Source organism: Bicyclus anynana, chromosome 26 (genome assembly GCF_947172395.1).
Source record: "Bicyclus anynana chromosome 26, ilBicAnyn1.1, whole genome shotgun sequence".
NCBI lineage: Eukaryota > Metazoa > Arthropoda > Insecta > Lepidoptera > Nymphalidae > Bicyclus > Bicyclus anynana.
The window spans coordinates 554,615-576,743 of record NC_069108.1 but is presented as its reverse complement, the minus strand read 5'-3'; the positions used below and the strand labels follow the sequence as shown (position 1 = coordinate 576,743).

The 22,129-nt window shown below is 41.2% G+C and overlaps 1 protein-coding gene across 1 annotated transcript in view; it reads left to right on the top strand.

The window, feature by feature from the left end:
- Positions 1-22,066, top strand: part of LOC112045695 (uncharacterized) — a 41,748-nt gene extending 19,682 nt beyond the window's left edge. The window contains exons 23-38 of the mRNA XM_052889837.1: positions 535-675; positions 1,307-1,422; positions 2,455-2,547; positions 3,643-3,789; positions 8,044-8,207; positions 9,735-9,906; positions 11,302-11,421; positions 12,163-12,350; positions 12,919-13,095; positions 13,601-13,685; positions 14,833-14,938; positions 17,046-17,149; positions 18,581-18,736; positions 19,452-19,567; positions 20,366-20,530; positions 21,465-22,066. Coding sequence (XP_052745797.1) covers positions 535-675; positions 1,307-1,422; positions 2,455-2,547; positions 3,643-3,789; positions 8,044-8,207; positions 9,735-9,906; positions 11,302-11,421; positions 12,163-12,350; positions 12,919-13,095; positions 13,601-13,685; positions 14,833-14,938; positions 17,046-17,149; positions 18,581-18,736; positions 19,452-19,567; positions 20,366-20,530; positions 21,465-21,542 — 2,128 coding nt within the window. The 3' untranslated portion in view covers positions 21,543-22,066. The remainder of the gene's footprint in view (positions 1-534; positions 676-1,306; positions 1,423-2,454; positions 2,548-3,642; positions 3,790-8,043; positions 8,208-9,734; positions 9,907-11,301; positions 11,422-12,162; positions 12,351-12,918; positions 13,096-13,600; positions 13,686-14,832; positions 14,939-17,045; positions 17,150-18,580; positions 18,737-19,451; positions 19,568-20,365; positions 20,531-21,464) is intronic.
- Positions 22,067-22,129: the final 63 nt, after the last annotated feature.

Below are 22,129 nucleotides of genomic sequence, written 5' to 3'. Positions count from 1 at the left end.
AGTTGTGTGCATTTTAAGAAATTTAATATCACGTGTCTCAAATCGGTGAAGGAAAACATCGTGAGGAAACCTGCATACCAGAGAATTTCTTAATTCTCTGCGTGTGTGAAGTCTGCCAACCCGCATTGGGCCAGCGTGGTGGACTATTGGCCTAACCCCTCTCATTCTGTGAGGAGACTCGAGCTCAGCAGTGAGCCGTATATGGGTTGATAAGGAGGAGGAGGGAATGAAATGTACTGTGGCGTTCGTTCACTATGCTAGGACACACTAAAAATATAAAAAAATTAAATCATTTAAAAAAGAATTCTATGGACTACAAAATCACAAAAATAAACTAAACATCCAAAAATAACATCGCTTTGAACGCGGTGCCAACACAGTGATGCGTGAAGCTATAGGATTTCCAGACAGTCTGACAGACTTCCCGTGGTTTTTCAGAAACGGCTTTAATTAATACGTCACTGGCTCGGCGCCGCCTTCAAAGTGATCAGAAGGTAGCACATACGATGTTATTTCTCGCTTTTTTTTTTTCAGATCGAGTTACTTGCAGTCGGTCTCGCTTGGCTCTAACGAAGCGCTGGACAAGCTGTCTCACTCGCACCAGCTGCGGTGGTGCGCGAGTGCGAACGAGAGAGGACTACACGAGCAGGCCTTGTTGTGTTGCAAGAGCGTTACGTGAGTTACCGTTTTATTTAATACACAGGGTGTCCTTTTTGACAGGGATATTCATACAAACTGCTAAAGAATCGATGTTTTATTGCGTTAAAGTTGTGTGTGTAATACGATTTCAAATTTATAGTTGTGTGTAGTGTAAGGACACAGGATATATTTATTGGTGTTAAATATTTTCGATGTGTGAGTTTACCTCATTCTCCTCAAAAAATTAAAATTGTTCGTGAATTTGTGTGTGATAAAAGTCCAAAGGTAATTGATCTGAGGGTGTTAATGATGATATAGATTGAAGTAAGTTGTCTGTATGTCTCAGATTGTTATAATCGCATTAGATCGTTGATCATATACTTTGATAGAAAAGTAACGTTAAGCGAGGCAGGTCCATATTATGTATTTAGTCTAAGGTTGTTAATAATGATGATGAAAAAGGCAGTGATTCTTGAGACGGCGCGTATTGTGAGGAGGTTCCTCACTCTGGAGCCCTGACCACCGGTTGCTTGGGTGGATTGTTTTTATAAAATTTTAATAATCTTTTGTATTTTATACTTATATTGTTAAAAAATTTAAAAAAAGAAGTAATTAATAAATGATATCATGACGATATATATTGAAGGAAGTTGTCTGTATGTCCCAGCGGGTTGTACAGGAGCGAGTCTCTGTCGTGGCTTCGGCAGAAGCTGGTGGCTCGGAGAGCGCTGGCGCTAGCCGCTCACGATGCAGCGGGACTGAGCAAAGCGCTGGAGAGCGCCGGTACGTATGCTTGGTGCGTAGTGCTTGTGTCAATGACAAATCATCATTTATTTCAAATAGGCTCAGTTTACAAGCACTTTTGACACGTCAGTTGACTATTTGTAAAGATTCTACCACCGGTTCAGAAGGCAGGTTCTGCTGAGAAGATACCGGCAAGAAACTCAACAGTTGCTCTTTTGAAAAAGTCATACAGTATTATAATTTACAATTGACATGATGACTGTTGGTAGTACTGAGGTTCTCGACAGAGGTCCTGGGGTCGAATTTGTGGTAAACAAAAAAATAAACCTTAGCCGAGTTTGTTGTGGGCTCTTCTCGGACCGAGGCGCGTTTGGAACCCTCGTAACTTTGATTTTAAGTTTTCGACTGTTATTATCACCATGAGTCGATCAGTGGATATGATCTCTGCCTCGGATTCCGGAGGGTGTGGGTTCGAATCCGGTCCGGGGCATGCACCTCCAACTTTCCTGTTGTGTGCATTTTAAGAAATTAAATATCACGTGTCTCAAACGGTGAAGGAAATATCGTGAGGAAACCTACATACCAGAGAATTTTCTTAATTCTCTGCGTGTGTGAAGTCTGCCAATCCGCATTGGGCCAGCGTGGTGGACTATTGGCCTAACCCCTCTCATTCTGAGAGGAGACTCGAGCTCAGCAGTGAGCCGAATATGGATTGATGACGTGAATTAAGATTAATAGCATAATAGAAGTCAGATGATTATTAAGGAAAATGACAATAAAAGACAGAATTAAAAGTAAAAATTAAAACAAAATAAAAGTCAATTGGTACAATTAAAGCTAACGATTTAAGATGTCAATTATTTTGTTACAGTTACAAGTAGAAGTTAAAGACTAAAGATTACAAATTGGTACTAAAGTTAACGATTCAAAATGTCAATTATTGGTACTATTATAGGTAAAGAATAAAAAGTTGAATAATAAAAATTTCAATATGTACCTACATTTAGGATTAAAGATTAGAAAATGTCAACTTTTACTGGTTTAAAGATCAATCGTTGTTTTTTTTTTCAGAAACATATACAAAGCAGTTTAGGGAGGATTCCAGCTTTGATGACGTCATGGGGATGAACGAACTGATCCTGCGGCTGAAGAGAGACGTGCAATGTGAGTTACATACTGCATACATGTTCGTACTTGCATATAGCTTAACTAGCGGATTCCCGCGACTTCGTCCGCCCTTAGACCTCTTTAATTAGGCCCTGTCGAAAAATCCCTTTTTAGCGGACGTTTGTTAACTATAAACTACCTCACTGTCAAATTTTATTTTTGTACGTCAAGCTGTTTTTGAGATTTTATGATGATTCTATTTTTTTATTTGAAAGATAGTTTTTCGAACGTTCCTATATATGTTTCACTAGCGCACGCCCGCGACTTCGTCCGCGTGGAACTTAGTTTTTCACAAATCCCACGGGAACCATGGATTTATCCGGGATAAAAAGTAGCCTATATGTTAATACATGCTATAATATATCTCAATACCAAATTTCAGTTAATTCGGTTAAGAAGTCGAGGCGTGAAAGAGTAACAAATATTCATATCATCAAAATCATCAGTTTTCCATTTCCATTCCAAATTTTAGCCAAATCGCTTCAGTAGTAGCGGCGTTAAAGAGTAACAAACATCCAAACATCCATACAAACTTTCGTGTTAATAATATTAGTAGGAAGTATGATAGAATTAAAATCGGTTAAGTTAGATAGTTAGGTTACTTAGCTATACAAAACTATCAGAGGGTTTTCAAAATTTTAAGTGCTTTTTAGACTTAAGTAAAACTTCTTCCAAAGATAAAATAAAACAATACATAAAAGACAAACTTAAGCAATAGTGGTGCCATCTTTCGTGTCGGACTTCCTTTTCTTTTTAAGTTCCTACTAGTTAGTTCACAATTATGCCGTTAAAAGACTAAACGGATTCGGCGCTGCGCTCACTTGTGTTGTGTCGTAGTTTAGCTGTGTTACTATAGATGGCGCTTTCGATTACATTTCTATAGCTTGGCAAGTTTGTTGATGACACTGTCTTGATATGCGGGCGACGGGGAGGGAAAGCCTGCGCGGGTATGAAGACACCCGGGGCATCGCTACTTCCTCCCGGCCTGCGCGGACCATCGGGAATTGCGAAGCTATTGTAGCGCATTCACCAGCTTACTCTCCCAAGTGCAGCATAGAGAAGTTTTACTTCAATAATTACTTCATTGTACAGCACCGCGGGAAGATTTCAACAATACCTTCAAGGAGATTACTGTCGCCCCCCGTCCACCGCAGTTGTCGCCGCTCGCCAAGCAGCACCTGGAGGCAGCGTACGTCACTGCCATCACTTTCACCAACAACCTGTGGGACACTTGTCAACGTGAGTGATTAAATGTTTTTTTCTTTTTATTCTTTACAAGGTTAGCCCTTGGTCGCTAACTATGGGCCTCATAAGAAGGCTCAAAGGCACTCAGCGGGCGATGGAGCGAGCTATGCTTGGGGTTTCTCTGCGTGATCGAATCAGATATGAGGAGATCCGCAGACGAACTAAAGTCACTGATATAGCTCAGCGAGTCGCGAAGCTGATGTAGCAATGAGCGCCGATGGACGTTGGGGTCCCAAGGTGCTGGAATGGCGACCCCGCACTGGAAAGCGCAGTGTTGGGCGACCCCCCACTAGGTGGACCGAGGATATCAAGCTGGTTGCATGGAGCCGCTGGATGCTGGCGGCTCGAGATCGTTGTGCTTGGAGGTCCATACAAGAGGCCTATGTCCAGCAGTGGACGTCTATCGGCTGATAAGGTAGCCCTTGACTCTCAGACTAGTTAGATAAAGACCTGCCTCGCAAGACATTATTTTTCTGTCAAAGTATATGATCAACGATCTTATGCGATTATAAACACTGTCTCTACAGAATCGATGTTTCTTAGTTTACAATCGTGTCCGTCGGTTAAAAACCTCCGTAAAAATACATTTTTATGTAGTTATATGGTGTAAAAAACGAATTATAACTGGTAGTTTAGTATAATATATGTATGAAATGCCAGATGACCACTACCCTTCATCAAATAAATCAAAAGAAAACAATTTAAATAAACGCAATAAATATAACCTCAGTTACACAAACATCAACAAAGAAGGTCTTAGAATATGCACATACAATGTCAGATCCCTCTCAAATAAAGTAAGAATTTTAGAATTAAATTACGCTATAGAGAAAATAAAATGGGATATCATAGGACTCGCAGAAGTTAAAAAGGTAGGATACACCATCGAAGAACATAAAAACCTTCCTTATAAAGAAATCATTAAAAGGCAACATAGTAGGATTTCTGGGTATTTCAGAGAGAGTCGCCTTACTAAAACTAAACTTCAAGGAGGGTCCACTATCATTAATTCAAGTGTATTCTCCTACCGAAAGTGCATGTGAAGAAGAAATCACAAAATTCTACAATGACTTAACAGAAGCGCAAGAACTGGCTGATAAAAACAGGCTAATCATCGGCGATTTCAATGCCAAAATCGGACAACCTAAACCACACGAAATTTTTATAATGGGCAAATATGGTTATGGCACACGGAACGCCAGAGGCGAACGCCTAATACAATATGCACAAGAGAACAACCTGGCAGTGATGAATACATACTTTAAGAAGAAATCTTCCAGAAGGTGGACATGGATATCACCAGATCATAAAACAAAAAACGAAATTGACTTTATAATGAGCCCCAACCCAAATACTGTAACAAATGTAGAAGTTCTGAACAAAATAAGCTTTCCGTCTGATCACAGGATTGTAAGAAGCACAATAAAAATTCAAAAACCTAAACTTAACAGAAGATCATTTAAATCCGTGCCCAACAAATTGAAGAGCACAAAAGAAAAAAGCAGTTATTTAGAGAACTTGAAAAAGATCCTACCAAGGTTGCAAGAATTTGTAAAGGAAAACAAGACTGTACAATCCTTTAGTGACAAACTGGAAGATGCAATTACAAAAAGTCTCAAAAGTGATGAAAAAGTAAGTAACATGCACAGAGAAAAGATCATTAGTGAAGACTCACAAAACTTGATCTGTAGAAGAACTGAACTTATGTTTACGAAGAAAAAGTCTAAAGAAATGAGAGAGGAACTGAAAATGCTGTTCAAACAATCCAACAGATCAATCAAACGTGATTATGCCAACCATAGAACAGAAATAATAGAGAAAAACATGTCTACTTTCCGAAGTTCAAAAAGAGCTTTCAAAGAACTATCTACACACAAGAATTGGATACAAAGCTTGAATAGTGACATGGGCGAAAACAAAAATAGGGAAGATATAATAAAATGTGCCACAGCGTTTTATACTTCTCTTTATAAAGGTCCACCACAGGATGCCGAAAATGATAATAATGATAATACAACTGGAGAAAATGCTGGAGAAACTCCATTAGATCCAATAACGGAAGGAGAAATAATGACTCAAATCAAACGACTAAAATCTGAGAAGAGCCCAGGAGATGATAACATCACAAACGAAGCCATAAAAGTCGGAGCGACAATTCTAGCCCCATATCTGGCGGTCTTCTTCAACTTAGTTCTGGAAAAAGAGCAAGTACCATCACAATGGAGCAAATCTAACATAATATTATTATATAAAAAAGGAAACCCACGTGACATCGGAAATTATAGGCCTATCAGCTTGCTATCAACAATATATAAACTCTTTTCATCAATCATCTTGAGAAGAATAGCACCAGATATTGACAGTAATCAGCCAATAGAACAAGCGGGTTTTCGTCCACACTACTCAACGATAGACCATATACATACCTTGGAACAAGTAATAGAGAAATTCAAAGAATTCAATAAACCGCTGTACATAGCTTTTGTGGACTACTCCAAAGCGTTTGATAGCATAGTACACCCATCTATTTGGACAGCTCTAAGAAACAATGACATAAATGAAACATATATAAATGTCATTAAAAACATCTATTCTAAAAGTGTAAGCAGAGTAAAACTGGAAAAACTAGGGGAGGAGTTCGCAATTGAAAGAGGCGTACGGCAGGGAGACCCGCTGTCCCCAAAGCTATTCATAGCTGTACTTCAAGACATTTTCAAAAAGATTGATTGGAAGAATAATGGCATATGGATATTAAATAGAAACTTAACACACCTAAGGTTCGCAGATGACATTGTTCTTTTTAGCGAATCCGCGAAAAGTCTAGAAGCAATGCTCGAAGGATTAAACTCAGAAAGTAAAAAGATCGGCTTGCACATGAACGCATCCAAAACTAAGATAATGACAAACAGCCATAGGAAACCAATTACAGTAGAGGAAAGACCAATAGATTACGTGGATGAATATATTTACCTAGGTAAATCTGTGTCTTTCGATCCAAACAGTAATGAAAACGAAATAGACAGACGAATAAGTACGGCTTGGAAGAAATACTGGGCCCTAAAAGAAATTCTAAAAGGGAACTATAGCCTTACTATAAAAAAGATTATAATGGATTCTTGCATTCTCCCGAGCCTAACTTACGCTAGTCAGACATGGATCTACACAGAAAAAGTAAAAAACAAAATTTCATCATGTCAACATGCTATGGAACGCAGCATATTGAAATTGAGGAGGATACAAAAAACAAGAAACGTAGACATCCGAATGAAAACTAAATTAACAGATGCGCTTCTTTTTAGTTTAAAACAAAAATGGAACTGGGCTGGTCACTTATCAAGATATAAAGATAAGAGATGGACTTACCAAACAACTAAATGGCAAGGCCCAATTGGCAAAAGAAATGTAGGAAGACAGAAAAAGAGATGGGTCGATGATATAATAAAAACAGCAGGAAAAAACTGGATGCATATGGCCAAAGATAGGGAAAAATGGAAAAAGATGGAGGAGGCTTTTACCCATAGGGGGCCACATAACAAAATAACAGAATTACTTTAAAATTTATTGTAACATTTTATGTATTGTAAAACTGTTAAGTGGAAATAAAGCTATAATAATAATAATAATGTATGAAATCTAAGCTCGTTTTCCTTAGAAAATGGCAGAAAATTTTGTTCGTGAATTTGGGTGCGATACTAGTCCTTATGTATTTAGTCTGAGCCCTTGACTACAATCTCACCTGATGATGCAGCTGATAAAGCTGGCAGACTTGTTAGGAGGACGATGAAAATCCACACCTCTGTTGGTTTCTACGACATCGTGAACGCTAAATGGCGGTATACCTTTGAGGTCTGCTAGCCACGGTCCCGCCTCCCGCCAGTCAAACCTGGCTTAGTAAAATCCCAATCGGATCGACCCAGGACCTTCGTCTTGTCTTCGGCTTTTATGGAACAGTGCTGTTAAAAGTGTAAAGCCGTTAAAATTTTAGTAAAAACTCTTTATTCAGGGGGAATACATTCCGTGAATCCGCCACCTCGTCGTATACAGAGTCACTATAACGTATAGCGATCCCTTTAAGGGGTGATAGTAGATCATTAGCTATTAAATTGCATAAGGTTATATGGGGCAAAATCCCTACTATCATCCCTTAAAAGGATCGCTATACTTTTTCAGTGACCCTGTATACAACGAAGACTTTTTACCGGAGTCAACCGTACTATGGTGCATTGCTGGTATGTTTTTGAATTTCAGAGCACGAAAAAAGCGACCTCCTGCACAGCATGGCTTCCCAGCTCACCACCTTCGTCCAGCTGCAGCTGGGGCGCGCCGGCGTGCTGCTCGCTGACGTCATCATCGCGCGCCTGGCCGAAGACGTCCAGCCGACGCCGAACACGCGCCACCTGCTGGACGCGTTGGTGAGATCTCGCTATAGGTGGACATCGCTCGGCTAAAGTCCCAGCGTAACTCAAATTCATATAATGTTATTTATGTTAAAACTAGCGGACGCCCGCGACTTCGTCTGCGTGAAACCCTACTACTACGCCTACCCCTACCCTACCCCTACCCTACCCCTACCCTACCCCTATCTTACCCCTAACCTACCTTTATCCTACTACCCCTATGGTAGGGACCATGCAACGGCGACGGAAGCTTAAAAAATGGAGTAACTTCTCCCGTTTTCTCAACATTTCTCTTCACTGCTCTGCTCCCATTGACGGGAGCGTAATGAAAAGTATATTTTAACCTGCCCAGGAGTATGAAGAATAATTGTACCAAGTTTTGTTAAAATCCGTCGAGTAGTTTTTGTTTCTATAACGAACATACAGACAGACAGACAGACAAAAATTTTACTGATTGCATTTTTGGCATCAGTATCGATCACTAATCACCCCCTGATAGTTATTTTGGAAATATATTTCATGTACAGAATTGACCTCTCTACAGATTTATTATAAGTATAGATAACAATACACTGTAAGTTAAGAGATTTTTTTATGTATTGTTTTGTAGTTTATTGTGTTGCTCTTATTGAAAGAGGAACAACAATTAAAGCTGTTACACTGTTCATCAAATAATCACTGTTGTTTTAAAAGTCCTTTGATACACAATCTTTTATAGTTCTATACACTTTTTACACCATTTAGTTTAACTTTTAACATCTCGGTCCTCAATGACACGACAATCTTTTTCCCTCTTAAAAGCCCGGTGACAGGTGACGACAGTCAGTCGCCACAGACAACTGCTACCAAGAAAGGTGGCTTTTTACATTTATAAGATTATATAAATCTAAATTGTGACTATTGTGTTTGGATCTCTACAACTATTTCCAACTTAGGATATGCATCATAAAAATAGCTTTTGTCTTGCATACTATATCTCCAAGTCGTTCCCCCAACAACACCTTGAGGAACGACCCATAGAGCAGAATTGTAGGAGGAGTGATGCCTCAAGGAGAGTTTTGGCATGTCGTCATATCTACATCTAATCCTGCTCCCCGAAAGAGCCACTTGTAAAGTTATGCTCTGCCTGTTAATTCGTAAAAGTTCCATCTATCCAGATTGCTATTTCTTTTGCCGGCATCCGAGCTGCTTTGAGCTGTTTCCAGCTCTGTCCTTCAACCGTGTTAGCCCCAGGGTCTTTTCGGGGAGCGACTTGTCGATATAGTAGTTGCATATTTTAGTAAACTAGAAAGTGTTGGTTGGTGCCGTTGAATGATCTAAAACATCTTAGGGAGCTCTTCACGCATCAATAACAATTGATGAAACTTCAATTGTATAATGATTTTATAATCCCGTTAGGTCGTTGATCTTATGCTTTCATTGAGGTTTAACGTCTAGCGCGTCAGGTCCATTATCTAATTAGTCAAAGGTATATTGTTTCCGTCGACCCGATATTTGTTTTTGAGGCGTGTAAGATTCTAGCTAGATTCCTTCTTTTTCCAGTTGGAGCTGATGAAGCATCAGCTGGACGAAGTGTCTCTGGAGCAGCTGTCCGCCAGCGCGCACAAGTGGAGCGACGCGGGCGCGCACCGGCGGCGCTTGAGTGCGCTCGTGCAGCCCGACTACCAGTTGCAGCAGTATTGTTTGCGCTCGCGTGCCGCTCTGGACAGACACGGTGGGTTTAGCGTTGTATTCAACAGTTGGAGCTGATGTACCCTTATAGATTTTAGGTCAGGCCTCTGGCCGTGTCTTTGGCTTGTATATAAAATGCGCGGCCTCGGGCCGCGCGCATAACTACTATCCGGCTGTGACCTAGAGTAAACATTTGTGACAGGGCGTCCGGCAGTGACTTCGGCTGGACAGTTTACCTAAGTACATAATATGCGCGGCTTCCAGCCGCGCGCGTTACTGTCCTCCGGCCGTGATTTTGTCTACCCATGCTTTGGCCGGATATTCTACCTAAGAAGCCACGCGCGTACCGCTCCTCCATACGTGATTTCGCCTACCCGATCTTCGGTCGGGGATATCACCTAAGATGTGTTTAGCTCCTCTCCAACCGTAAGTTACCTAAGTATATAATATGGCGCGGCCTCAGGCCGTGCGCCGTAACTGTCCTCCAGCCGTGACTTCGCCTGCCCGGGCTTTGATTAGGGATTTCAGTCCTTCTGACGCAGTCGGGTAATAAGAAAGCACCCGGCCGCCAAATACGACAACGGTCGGGCGATATATGAGAGTGCATTACGCTAGGCTATCTGCAGTTAAAAGCGGTTAAAGTTAGGAAGACTCACATATTAACGACCAAACTTTGGTTCTCCGGCTCATTATGTAACCTATAGACATCTACTTCAGTACGCCTATCTTGCCTCAACGACATATTTCTAGCCGACGGAAACAATATGTCGATCTTTGACTAATTAGATATGGACCTGACGAGCTAGACGTTAGCCCTCTATCTAAATATAAGATCAATGATCTGATGGGTTTATAAAATCGAAGTTTCATTGTTGTAATGGGGATGATGACTAGGTTTGAATATATTGATTTTTATGATACATTCGGGTAAATAGGGTCAATGTTAACTAATTTATACATAAAAAGCAAAGATTGCCTGGATATTTGCAAAATAAATGACATTATAAAATTTCAAAATCTATTAAAAATATTTTATCGTAACTAGATGAAAATTCATACAGTTTTAGCTTCCTTACATTAAATGTGACATTTTTTAATATTTGAACTATAAACATAAACGCACAAATAACAAAGATATTAGTAATTTTGCTTGAACGCACATACAAATCTAACGATCATTACATTACCTACGACGTCATTAGTTCGTGCCATTTTGTATGGGGCGTTTTTCAGGGATCCGCGGCAGCGCCGCAAATCTGACACTTTAAATCCCTGTAGCTCCGATAGTAATGATCGCAGATACCCTGTTACTTTTACAAAATTGCTTTACTATTACTATACTCTTAATTTATATACAATTTAAAAAACTGTCATCATCCCTATTGTTTTCGTAAAAAGCTTTCTACAAACACGATGACATCATGTTATATTATTCCAGACGAAGCGGAATGGTCGCGCGTGTGGGCGGCCATGAAGGAAGCCATCTTTGACAACGAGTTTGCGGGCGCGGACTTCCAAGTGTTGTATAAATACAAGGACAATATAGACGCTATGGCTGGTATGTTGTCTGTATTGCTTTTATTCATTGTCCTGTTCACACCCACACATGCATGCACGCACGTACGCACGTCGTTCGGAAACTGGTTGACATCAGAAGCGAATTTAAAGGGCAAGCACTATTATTGAATGAAAATCTGTCAAGTCTAACAAATCCCACCAAGAATGTCACCAATAAACCCTCGAATGGCAAAGAATAACCGTGAGTGAAGTCCCGGACTTGTGACTGAAGGATGTAGGGTTAAAGACGCCTTTTAAAACTAGTTAACACTCACACAAGAATGAGCTAGGCTGCCCGAGCGGTCTCCCACTATTTTCCAACTAACTAACGGTACACTTTCGTACTATATCGACTCGTGACGACACGAGACGACCGTATAATGACTCACTCACACCGACACACGCATACACCAACGTCTGCACACATTCCTCTATTTCAACAAAACTTGTCCTCGCAAAAATCGTTCTTAGCTAGCTTAGCTCTACTAACTATAAATCGTTCTTAGCTAGCTTAGCTCTACTAACTATAAACTTCCTCCTTACTAAATTTCATCTTTGCACGCCAAGCGGTTATCGAGATTTCGTGATGTTTCCTTTGTGTGTGACCTCTTGCAACATATGAATATGTTCAGATGAAATTTTACTTTTATAGAATTTAAACTATAGGGAGTTATTTATATTAATTGATTATGAAACACGACTAAAACTTAAAAAAATACTAGAAATTGTACTTGTTTCCCAGATAGCAGCGCTGAAGTGAGGCGCCAACTGCTCACGTCCATACTGGCTGATCTGAAAGTGTCAGACAAGAGCACCCTGTACCTGTCGCATCTGTGTCCTTCGCTAGCGCGAGTGCCGCAGAGAGACGAGGGCCTGGCGAGACTCTTGTGTTTGAAGAAGGGAGTGTATGTCGTCAGATTCGAGGAAAAGGTGACTTTTCAACTCAAATTCAAGCTCTAAATTGATTTTAACAAGCAATCTGCGCAGTGGTATCTTATTTTTAGAAAATAACTCGAAAAGTGGATTACAAAAATAAGAAAACAAATGTCGAACAAAGGTTATGATTCACAACATTTGTCAGGACAACTTAATTAACAAATGACCTTGAGTGGAGTCACGAACTTGTGACCGTCGTGTGTAGGGTTAAGGACGTCCTTGATAGTTAACCAAGTTTCCCTTATCCACTCAAGTCACTCTCCCCGCCTATCCCAAGTAACCCATAAAGAATTACACAACAAGAAATGTAGATGGCTCGAACGCCACGAGCATACTGAAGCCGACCGTACGACGAGCGCCTTATATCGCTAGTCGTTCCCGCCCACTGATCGCTACTCTTTTCTAACTCCCTAATCGGCGTCTCGGACTGGTATTCCTTACATTATTCTATCTTTTTACAGTAATTTGTTTGTTCTTTTTTACTTAATTTTTTTGTAGTAACATTGTACAACTCTCTCTTTCCTCTCTCTCTCGTGACTCACTCTCCATCCTCGTCCCCCAGATATCGGTGTTCGTGAGGTCGCTCCGTCGGCCGGCGCTGGTGCGCTGCGTGCTGAGCGACGGCTCCGGCGCGCGCTTCATAGTGAAGAGCGGCGAGCGCGCGCGCCCGCACTGCGTTGCGTTGCGGCTGTTGCGTGCGGCGCAGGCGAGCGGCGTGCGGCGCCGCACCGGCTACCATGTGAGATGTCATAGTATTTATTGGTGCGGGACTCTGGGATGCTACATTTGATAGTTACTAAAGCGACATAGCAGCGACGAAGAGTTCATGCAAGTCGATTCCCATCGGGTTACCTTTAAAATCCATGCGTTTTCGTTGTTGAACTATATCTAGTTACATGAGAAACCGGAAACTTTCCGTTTCTTTAGGACGGCTTACCTTCATTTAAATTTCATCTTTCGCCACTGCAACTTAGTCCATGATCTCTGCTTTCTATTCGAAGAAATGTCACCCAGTATAGTATTGATGATGATGAAAACCTGGCTGAGTTTATTGTGGACTCTTCTCGGACCAAGGCGTGTTTGGAACCCTCGTCACTTTAATTTTAAGTTATGTACTAATCATTATCACCATTATCTAATTACCTGTCGTTTCGAAAATGCTTGTAAAGTAAAAGTAATTGAAATAAATAAATAATGAATATTGATTTTGTTTGATGATGAAGCCTAATGTGACTCTCCGGCAGGTGTCGACGCTCGGTGAGGAGTGCGCGCTGGTGCAGTATCTGGAGGACTGCGTCACTCTGAGGGCGCTGCTGGGGCAGAGGGACTGTAAGTGACTGTCAGAAACGACAGAATTACTGGAACTTAATAAAAAAAATATGCTACTATTGATATTAATATTATTTTAAGTTTTTTTTCATGTTGTACAGGCTTGTGCTTGACCACAATCACGCCTGGTCTAAGGTGACGCACGCCTGCCTAGACAATGCCTATTCACTCTTGTCCGGAAACTTGCCTACAATATTCCTGTTCACTCTTGCCTTGAAAGCGCACAAATTGTACGTGTCAAGGCACACAGACAGAAGAGCATTCCACATCTTAGCAATTGTTATTAGAAAAGGTGATGCAAAACGGTTCTACTGGATGTAGACAACAAAAGGATGCTAATTTTCACGGCGTCTCGCTGTCCTGTGTTAGAATGGGGATTGAGGAACTACTGTAACGCTATAACTTAAATATGACAGTTGTTTGCACTGAGCCTATGGTCCTATGGTCCCTGCGCTCGATACCTACATCATAACTAAATGCACTCGCGCACAGCTGTAAATACGATTTCGTACGAATGTTTTACTTCGGCTGCACTCGGGAGGAGCGACGTTAACCGACCGCACATAAAGTGCGAGACATTCTAATACCTGCGTCAAGTGCCGAAGGGTGTGATACGAGTGCCAAGTAAATATTTAACTTTGGTTGGTGTTGGCCTCCTGAGCTCGAAACCTAGGGAAACCCGCAGGGTTCTTCGCCTTCTTCACCTACTTTGCCATCTTCACCTTCTTCATCATCTTCATCTACGACTACGAGCCATCTGGTCTTCCCTCACCAGCGCACGCCGAGGCCTAATTCTTAAGGACCCCGGAGCGGGAACCAGCCTACAACCTATGTTCAGGCCAGTGACTGCTTAGTATAAGTTACCTAGCGGTGTGTTGGCGTGTTTGAAAAAGTATACGATCTGAACCCTGAACTGTTTTATTTGTTCACTACCTACCACCTACCTGTGGCGGGCATAGCTCACTGCCACACTACAAGCTTAGCAAATTCGTTCGTAACACTCCTGATGGTCCGCGGGGTCGACCCGCAGGACTACGGGAGGAAGAACTTCCTCTCCCGTCGCCCGCATATCAACAACGAACTTGCCAAGCTAGTAAACTTTACTGTGCACAGTCACCAAAGTATAAATGTCGTTTGTACTGTGCAGTGGTACCGCCGCAGCGTACGAAGGACAGCGAGCTCATCTTGAGCCCGCAGCGCGCGGCGGCGCAGTTTGCGGCCGCGTGCGACTCGGTGCCGGCGTACTTGCTGAGGTATTACCACTTCACCGCACCAAACACCTACCCATGGCACCATGACACATACCAGATTTGACCCCACTATTACGATTGGTCTTCGGGCAGACCATTGCGTGTTTTGAGTATCAGTAAAATCACACGGAGTGTACACGGTTGTACACGGTTGTGTATTATACTATAATGGCATAAATATTTACAATACTTAAGATCTTATACACTAAATGATTCTATACAATTGCAATATTAATTTACGTCATAATGGAATGTGCTTACAAGTATTGGACATGTAGTCGAGGCCGTAAACACCGAACATAAAATGATGTATAAACACTTATTCTATCTATGTAGTATTATTACCTTGGTTTGTTTATTGATTTATATTAATTATTAATACCTTATGTTTATATGGACTGTGGCCACACCCACCCCAGCGCAGGGGAAACGGGAATTTTGGCCAAGATATGCCAAATATTCCCTTTCTAAAAAAAATTGTATTAAGTAAGAATTAGCTGCAATTTTATCGAGGCTAAGGTATCTAAAAGTAGGTAAAAAGATAAAAATGTATATATGTTACCCCATCATTTGTCATTTTCAATTGTCACCCATCCCCGCGCAGGATTGCGAGCAATAGCAATCAGCGCAGGACACTGGACTGACCTACAAGAACGCCCGCAGGCCGCAACGTCTCAACCCCGAAAAGGGTTGTTGGACTATAACCGAGCGAGAAAGTTTCACGTCGCGGGGAACTTTCTCGCTCGGTTATAGTCCAGGCAAGAAGATATTGCCTTGAAGCCCGTGCCTCCGATCGACCTCTGGCAGGAAATTATCCAAAGTGATAAAGTGTCAATTGTTGAGAAATTGCTGTTCCTTGTTTTTAATCTTCTACTATTTGCTAGAAACAGTATATAGCTATTAATGCATTTCTCAGGGATATTTTAGTTTTAAAAAATACTTAAATGTCAGTATATGTATCCACGTGTGAAAAACTCATTTATGGGTGTTACCACAAAAAAGTGTGATGACACGACAGCAAACATCGAGGTATTATGTTTTTTTGTCGGTTAGTTAAAGAATCCTTCCAGACTTTTGCCAGCTAGTCACGCCGACTTTCTTTCTTTTCTTTTCTCTTTTTTTTATCTTCAGAGTTAGCACGGAACTGCATGGCATTACATGGTGCTAACTGCCTCTAGGATATTTCCCTTTTCTCCTCTTTTTCCTTTTCTTCCCGTCTTATCATTATTTTCCGGAGCATTTGTGCATATTTCTGCCACTCGCCTTCGCTTGACAGCATACGCGCTATCAGACTACCGGAGTCTACGTGGCCATCTACTCCATGTGTCGCCCCTCTCCGATCATCACAGGCAGAGCATTCGAATATGGCATGTCGCATCGACTTGCACGGACTAAAAATAATCTCATTTACTCAAGAAACCGACAGCACTTCTTCTTGCTGACATTCCTGGTGTTATCTTTCGGTCTCTCTTTTATCTCTCGTAGGAGTATCATCACAGAAGTAGCACGTCTCATTTTATGCTTGTCCAATGGCGAGCAGGTGTTTTAGCGTGAAGGTATTCACCAATATAACCAACTAACCGATACGCTGCGGTTTCACCGGCTCAGGTGATCTCGTTTCCAAAGGAATATTGGGATAAAAATTACCCTTGACGCTCATAAATAAAGTAGCTTTCTGGTACAAGAATTATGTTAAAATTGGTTCAGTACTACATTCTTACATATACAGGCCCTTTACGACTATTACCTCTTTATAATATTAGCATAGACAAGTAAAATAGGCTATATTTTGTCCCAGTATTCCCGTGTGAATGGGTCTGCTAATAATTAATCCCCGACTCAAAAAGAGGGGTATAAGTTTGACGTGTCTGTCTGTCTGTGGCACCATAACTCCTGAACGGATGAAACGATTTCAAATATTATTTTTTTTTTATATTAAAGCTAACTTATGTGCCGTTTGGAAATTGTGGGGGATGAAAGTGGGGAAGAGTAACCGAATGTCTCAAATGAAAGAGCACTGAAAGAGACTTGATCGTGTAATTAATAATTTCATGACATTCAGGGGTTTTTCAAAATGTTCAATGGTAGGTTATAAATAATGGTATTTCAGGTCAGCGATCGAGGCGACTTGTGTCAGCGTGCAGGACTTCATCACGAAGAGGAGGAACTTCCTGGAGTCGCTGTGTGACATGACGGTGCTCAGTTACTTGTGCGGTGAGCATTTTGTATACGTTTTCAGCTTTTACGACACGTCTCTAAACCATCATCCTCGGTTATTTTGGACATATCACACGCCGTAGTAACGACAACTTGGAAAAAAATATTGTGATGGGAAATGTGGAAGGTAAACGGCCACGAGGTAGATCTCCAACCCGATGGTCAGATCTTCTCAAAGAAACAGGAGCCCGCATCTTGTACTGTGCCGTCCAAATGGCCAGTGACCAGGATCGATGGAGCATTGTATACCGAAAGTTTTCTCGCCAAGGTGGTCACGATTCATCTTTTTATCTAGACCTTGGCCTCACTAGAACTTTGGCAAGTTCTGTGTAGCGTGCCTTATACTCAATTCTTAAATACCGTTTGCAGTGAACCCTAAGCACGCAAACCACTAGGTAAACATTTTCTGTAAGAACGTTCGCTTCGATGTTAAGTTAAGGCAGTCGTTCCTAACTCGTCCCTACCAACGCTCGTGTTCTAGTTTATTCATTATAACCAGTCCGCTTAGTTAAGCCATTTATGTATCTCAAAGTTATATTATTCGTGTGTGTTAATAAATAATAATTAGTTCATATACTTGGTTTATTATTGGATTCCTGACAGAGACACGCATTAACCTTCAGTAGCCTATTTACCAATCAATCAATTGCTACGTAACTAACAACCCACAAATAGCTAACTCCTATATTCTGTACATTTTTTTTTAGAAAAAGAGTATTTGGCACATTTTTTATATTTGGCCAATATTGACGTTTCCCTACAACTACGGAAAAGACTGTTAGGAGTGGGTATGACAATATCATCATCATTATCAGCCGATGGAGTCCACTGCTGGACAAAGGCCTCTTGCATGGCCTTTCAACCACATCGGTCTAGAAATAGGGACATTAACCATAAAAGTGACATTTATATTGACATTAATTAATTCGAACTTTGTTTTATTTTTATTATTTGTAATTTGTAAGACCTGTTAACTTTTGAACGCCAACTATGGCAGGATATGTGTTTAAATATAATATAAAAGACCTATGTAAATGTACCATATTCTGGCGAAATAAAAATTGATTGATTGATTGATTGAGCCGCCATTATCCAGCGGCTCCCTGCAACCCGTTTGATGTCCTTGGTCCAACTAGTGGGGGGTCGACCAACACTGCGCTTTCCGGTGCGGGGTCGCAACAGCACCTTACGACCCCAACTTTCTAGTCATGTGCGTTTTATGAAATTAAATATCACGTGTCTCAATCGGTGAAGGAAAACATCGTGAGGAAACCTGCATACCAGAGAATTTTCTCAATTCTCTGCGTGTGTGAAATCTGCCTATCCGCATTGTGTCAGCGTAGTGGACTAGTCTATCCCCTGTCATTCTGAGAGGAGACTCGTGCTCAACAGTGAGCTGAGCGGGTTGTTAATGATGCTTGTTGGCAGGTATCGGCGACCGGCACCTGGAGAACATCCTGTACAACATCAAAGATGGCGGAGCTTGCCACGTGGACTGCGGCGCCATCTTGTCGTTCGGCGCGGGAACGGAGCTGCCGCCCGCCAGACTCACCCGCAACGTGCTGGCGGTCTGCGACTACACAGGTCACTGTCACGATACTGTTACGGAGGACTCTATTACTAAAACCATACGGTTCATAATCACTCACCCATATCTAGTTGTTGATCAATGGCTAATTACGTGCAGTGGCATACTATTCTACGAAAAAATTAACATAACTTTGTATATAATGTTATATAATTGGCGTCGGGCATGGCTTCCTACATTTTGTCTCTTATAGGGAAGTCTGAACTTTTGTAGGAATATATAAAATTAAAAAAAAAAACACGGTTTCATTCCTACAGGTTCATTACCACACGAAGTGTAGGAATAAATAGCTTTGTGATATGATTTGAGGTATTAAGAGTAGAAAAAAACAATTTTCTATTCGAAATAGTAGTTTCTGAGATTTTCATCATCATTCGTCATCATCATTATCAGCCGATGGACGTCCACCGCTGGACATAGGCCTTTTGTCTTGTATAGACTTCCAAATACATCGGTCTCGAGTCGCCAGCATCCAGCGGCTCCCTGCAACGCGCTTGATATCCTCGGTCCACCTAGTGGGGGGTCGCCCATCACTGCGCTTTCCGGTGCGGGGTCGCACCAGCACCTTGGGACCCCAACGTCCATCGGCTTTTCGAACTATATGGCTTGCCTATTGCGACTCACTCGTTTCTGAGATTGGACCAAATAAACTTATCAACTTTTAAACATATAAGCATAGGTTTTTGTATGCATGTTCTTTGTTATTTTCAGCGTTGGAAGGCAGACTTCAATGCATGTTGACTTGTATACGCGACTTGCGCGAGTTACTTGTGCCTTCCATCGCTGTGGCGGGCAAGTGGCTCAGGGACGACCGACTAATGGATAAGGTACTTTACACCCGCGTAGTTCCCGTTCCCGTGAAATTAGCCTTTGACACTCAGGAATAATGTAACTTTCTAGTAGTAAAAGAATTTTCAAAATTGGTTCAGTAGAGATTACCCTCTACAACATAACTTTAATTCTTTATAAAATTAAATCGTGAACATGGTGAAACTATAAGGGTTCCTTGTGGACTACGGAACCCTAAAAAGTTGCAGCACGAAGCAGTAAAACACACTTTGATATACAGGGTGCTCGGCAGTATTTGCCATAACTGCAATGTGTTGACGAGTCCACTTATAGGAGCCGAATTGCATAACTAATATTTTTTAACTAAAAAATTAAACTTTTTATGTTTTCATAAAAATAATTCAAATAATTACGACTATACATGTAACACACGCCTTTATCCATCCTTGCATTTTAAAATAAAGATAGCGTGTGTGGGACACATTTTTAGATCTATTTATTTACAAAAGAAATATTATTACCTCGAAATTATTAATTTTAGAACACATGTTCCTTGATTTTTTATTAATTTTCGATAAAGAACCCCAGAGTTATGGGAAATACTCCCCAGCACCCTGTATATGTAGTATATGTTTCCAGCACCCAGTATATGTTTCCAGCAACCTGTACATGTAGTATATGTTTCCAGCACCCTGTATACGTTGTATGTTTCTAGCAGCCTGTATCTGTCTTATATGTTTCTAGCAGCCTTTTTATGTTATATTTATATGTTTCCAGCAGACTGTATACGTTACCAGCACCCTGTACATGTAGTGTGTGTGTGTGTGTGTCCCTAGCTGCGGCACGTGCAGGCGCTGGTGCGCGGCGGCGCGGTGTCGCACCGGCTGACGGCGCTGCTGCTGTCGCAGTCCGACGAGCGGCACCGGCACGAGTACATCGACCTGCTGCGGCTGGTGTTCGCGGACTTCCCGCTGAAGGACACTTACAGCGTGGAGGAGCAAGTGAGTCCTTTTTAGAATACAATAAATATTTTAGCAGACTCAGAAGTGATTACAAAAATATGAAACCTAATGTCGAGCAAAGGTTATGATTCACAACACTTGTCAGGACAACTTAATTAACACATCAAACTGTAACCAAAATAAGACCCTAGAATAGAGAAAGAAGAAAGAGAATGACCTTGAGTGAAGTCACGCACTTGTGAACGATGTGTGTAGGGTTAAAGGATCCTTTGACTGTTGACAAACACTCCCCTTTTCCACTCAAGTCACTCTTCCCGCCTACCCTAAGTAACCCATAAAGAATAACACAACAAGAGATGTGGACGGCTCGAACGCCACGAGCACACTGAAGTCAACACGAGATCGAGCGACGTCATATCCGTCACAGACTACTATTTCCTACACTATTTATTGAAAACATGTAAAGGAGATGGTCCAAAATTGTATGGAGCCCAGGATCAGTCACTGTACACTGGCGGAAATAAAGGAAAATATTTTTTTACCTATTTTTGATTATACAAATCTACGAATTTACTTTAATTCTTTCGAAATAATATTCATTCTCTACCAAGAAATGGAACACCAATATGGGTAATATTGGCGGATTGATGACATTTTCAATGCAGTAGTCGATTTGACGTTTGCTGTCAATTGTCATGTCATAGTCGCTTTAGGGGCGCCATCTTGATATAAATCAAAAACTTGAGTTTTAATTTTATGTATATCTAGTTGCTGTAAGCTTATTAATCAAATTTATTTTCATTTATTTAATACCAAGTTAATTATAATTATTATTAGGTGTATAATGAGTAGTGATTCAAGAAAGGCTGTGGTATACTTTAAAAGCGGCCAACGCGGCGATAATAATGCATCCGACTATACGGAACCCTCGGTGGGCGAGCGACTCGCACTTATCCGGTTATTTTAATTGCAGGTGTCGAGTTTGCTGCGCCAGAGCACGGACCCTCTCATCCTTGGCGTGACGAGATCCGGCTGGGAACCTTGGATATGAGCTGAACCATCATCAGCTCGTTACTGCGTCTGGACATTATGGGGCTTTGACCCACCATACCTTTATTATATAAATCATCATTATCAACCCATATTCGGCTTACTGTTGAGCTCGAGTCTCCTCGCGGAATGAGAGGGGTTAGGCCAATAGTCCACCACACTGGCCCAATGCGGATTGGCAGACTTCACACACGCAGAGAATTAAGAAAATTCTCTGGTATGCAGGTTTCCTCGCGATGTTTTTCCTTCACCGTTTGAGACACGTGATATTTAATTTCTTAAAATGCACACAACTGGAAAAGTTGGAGGTGCATGCCCCGGACAGGATTCGAACCCACACCCTCTAGAATCGGAGGCAGAGGTCATATCCATTGGGCTATCAAGTCGGAGAATAAAGATATGGCAAATATTTTTTATAAAAACAAATAAACAAAACAACGAAGGCATTAAATACAATATACTAAAAGTAACATATTCTTAAAACTATGTATACTATAATTAATGTAATAAAAGAAATTATCTGAAGACATGTTTTTTTTTTATAAAAATAAACCTTTATTAGAAGTAAAGTCCATTGTAAAATTTACA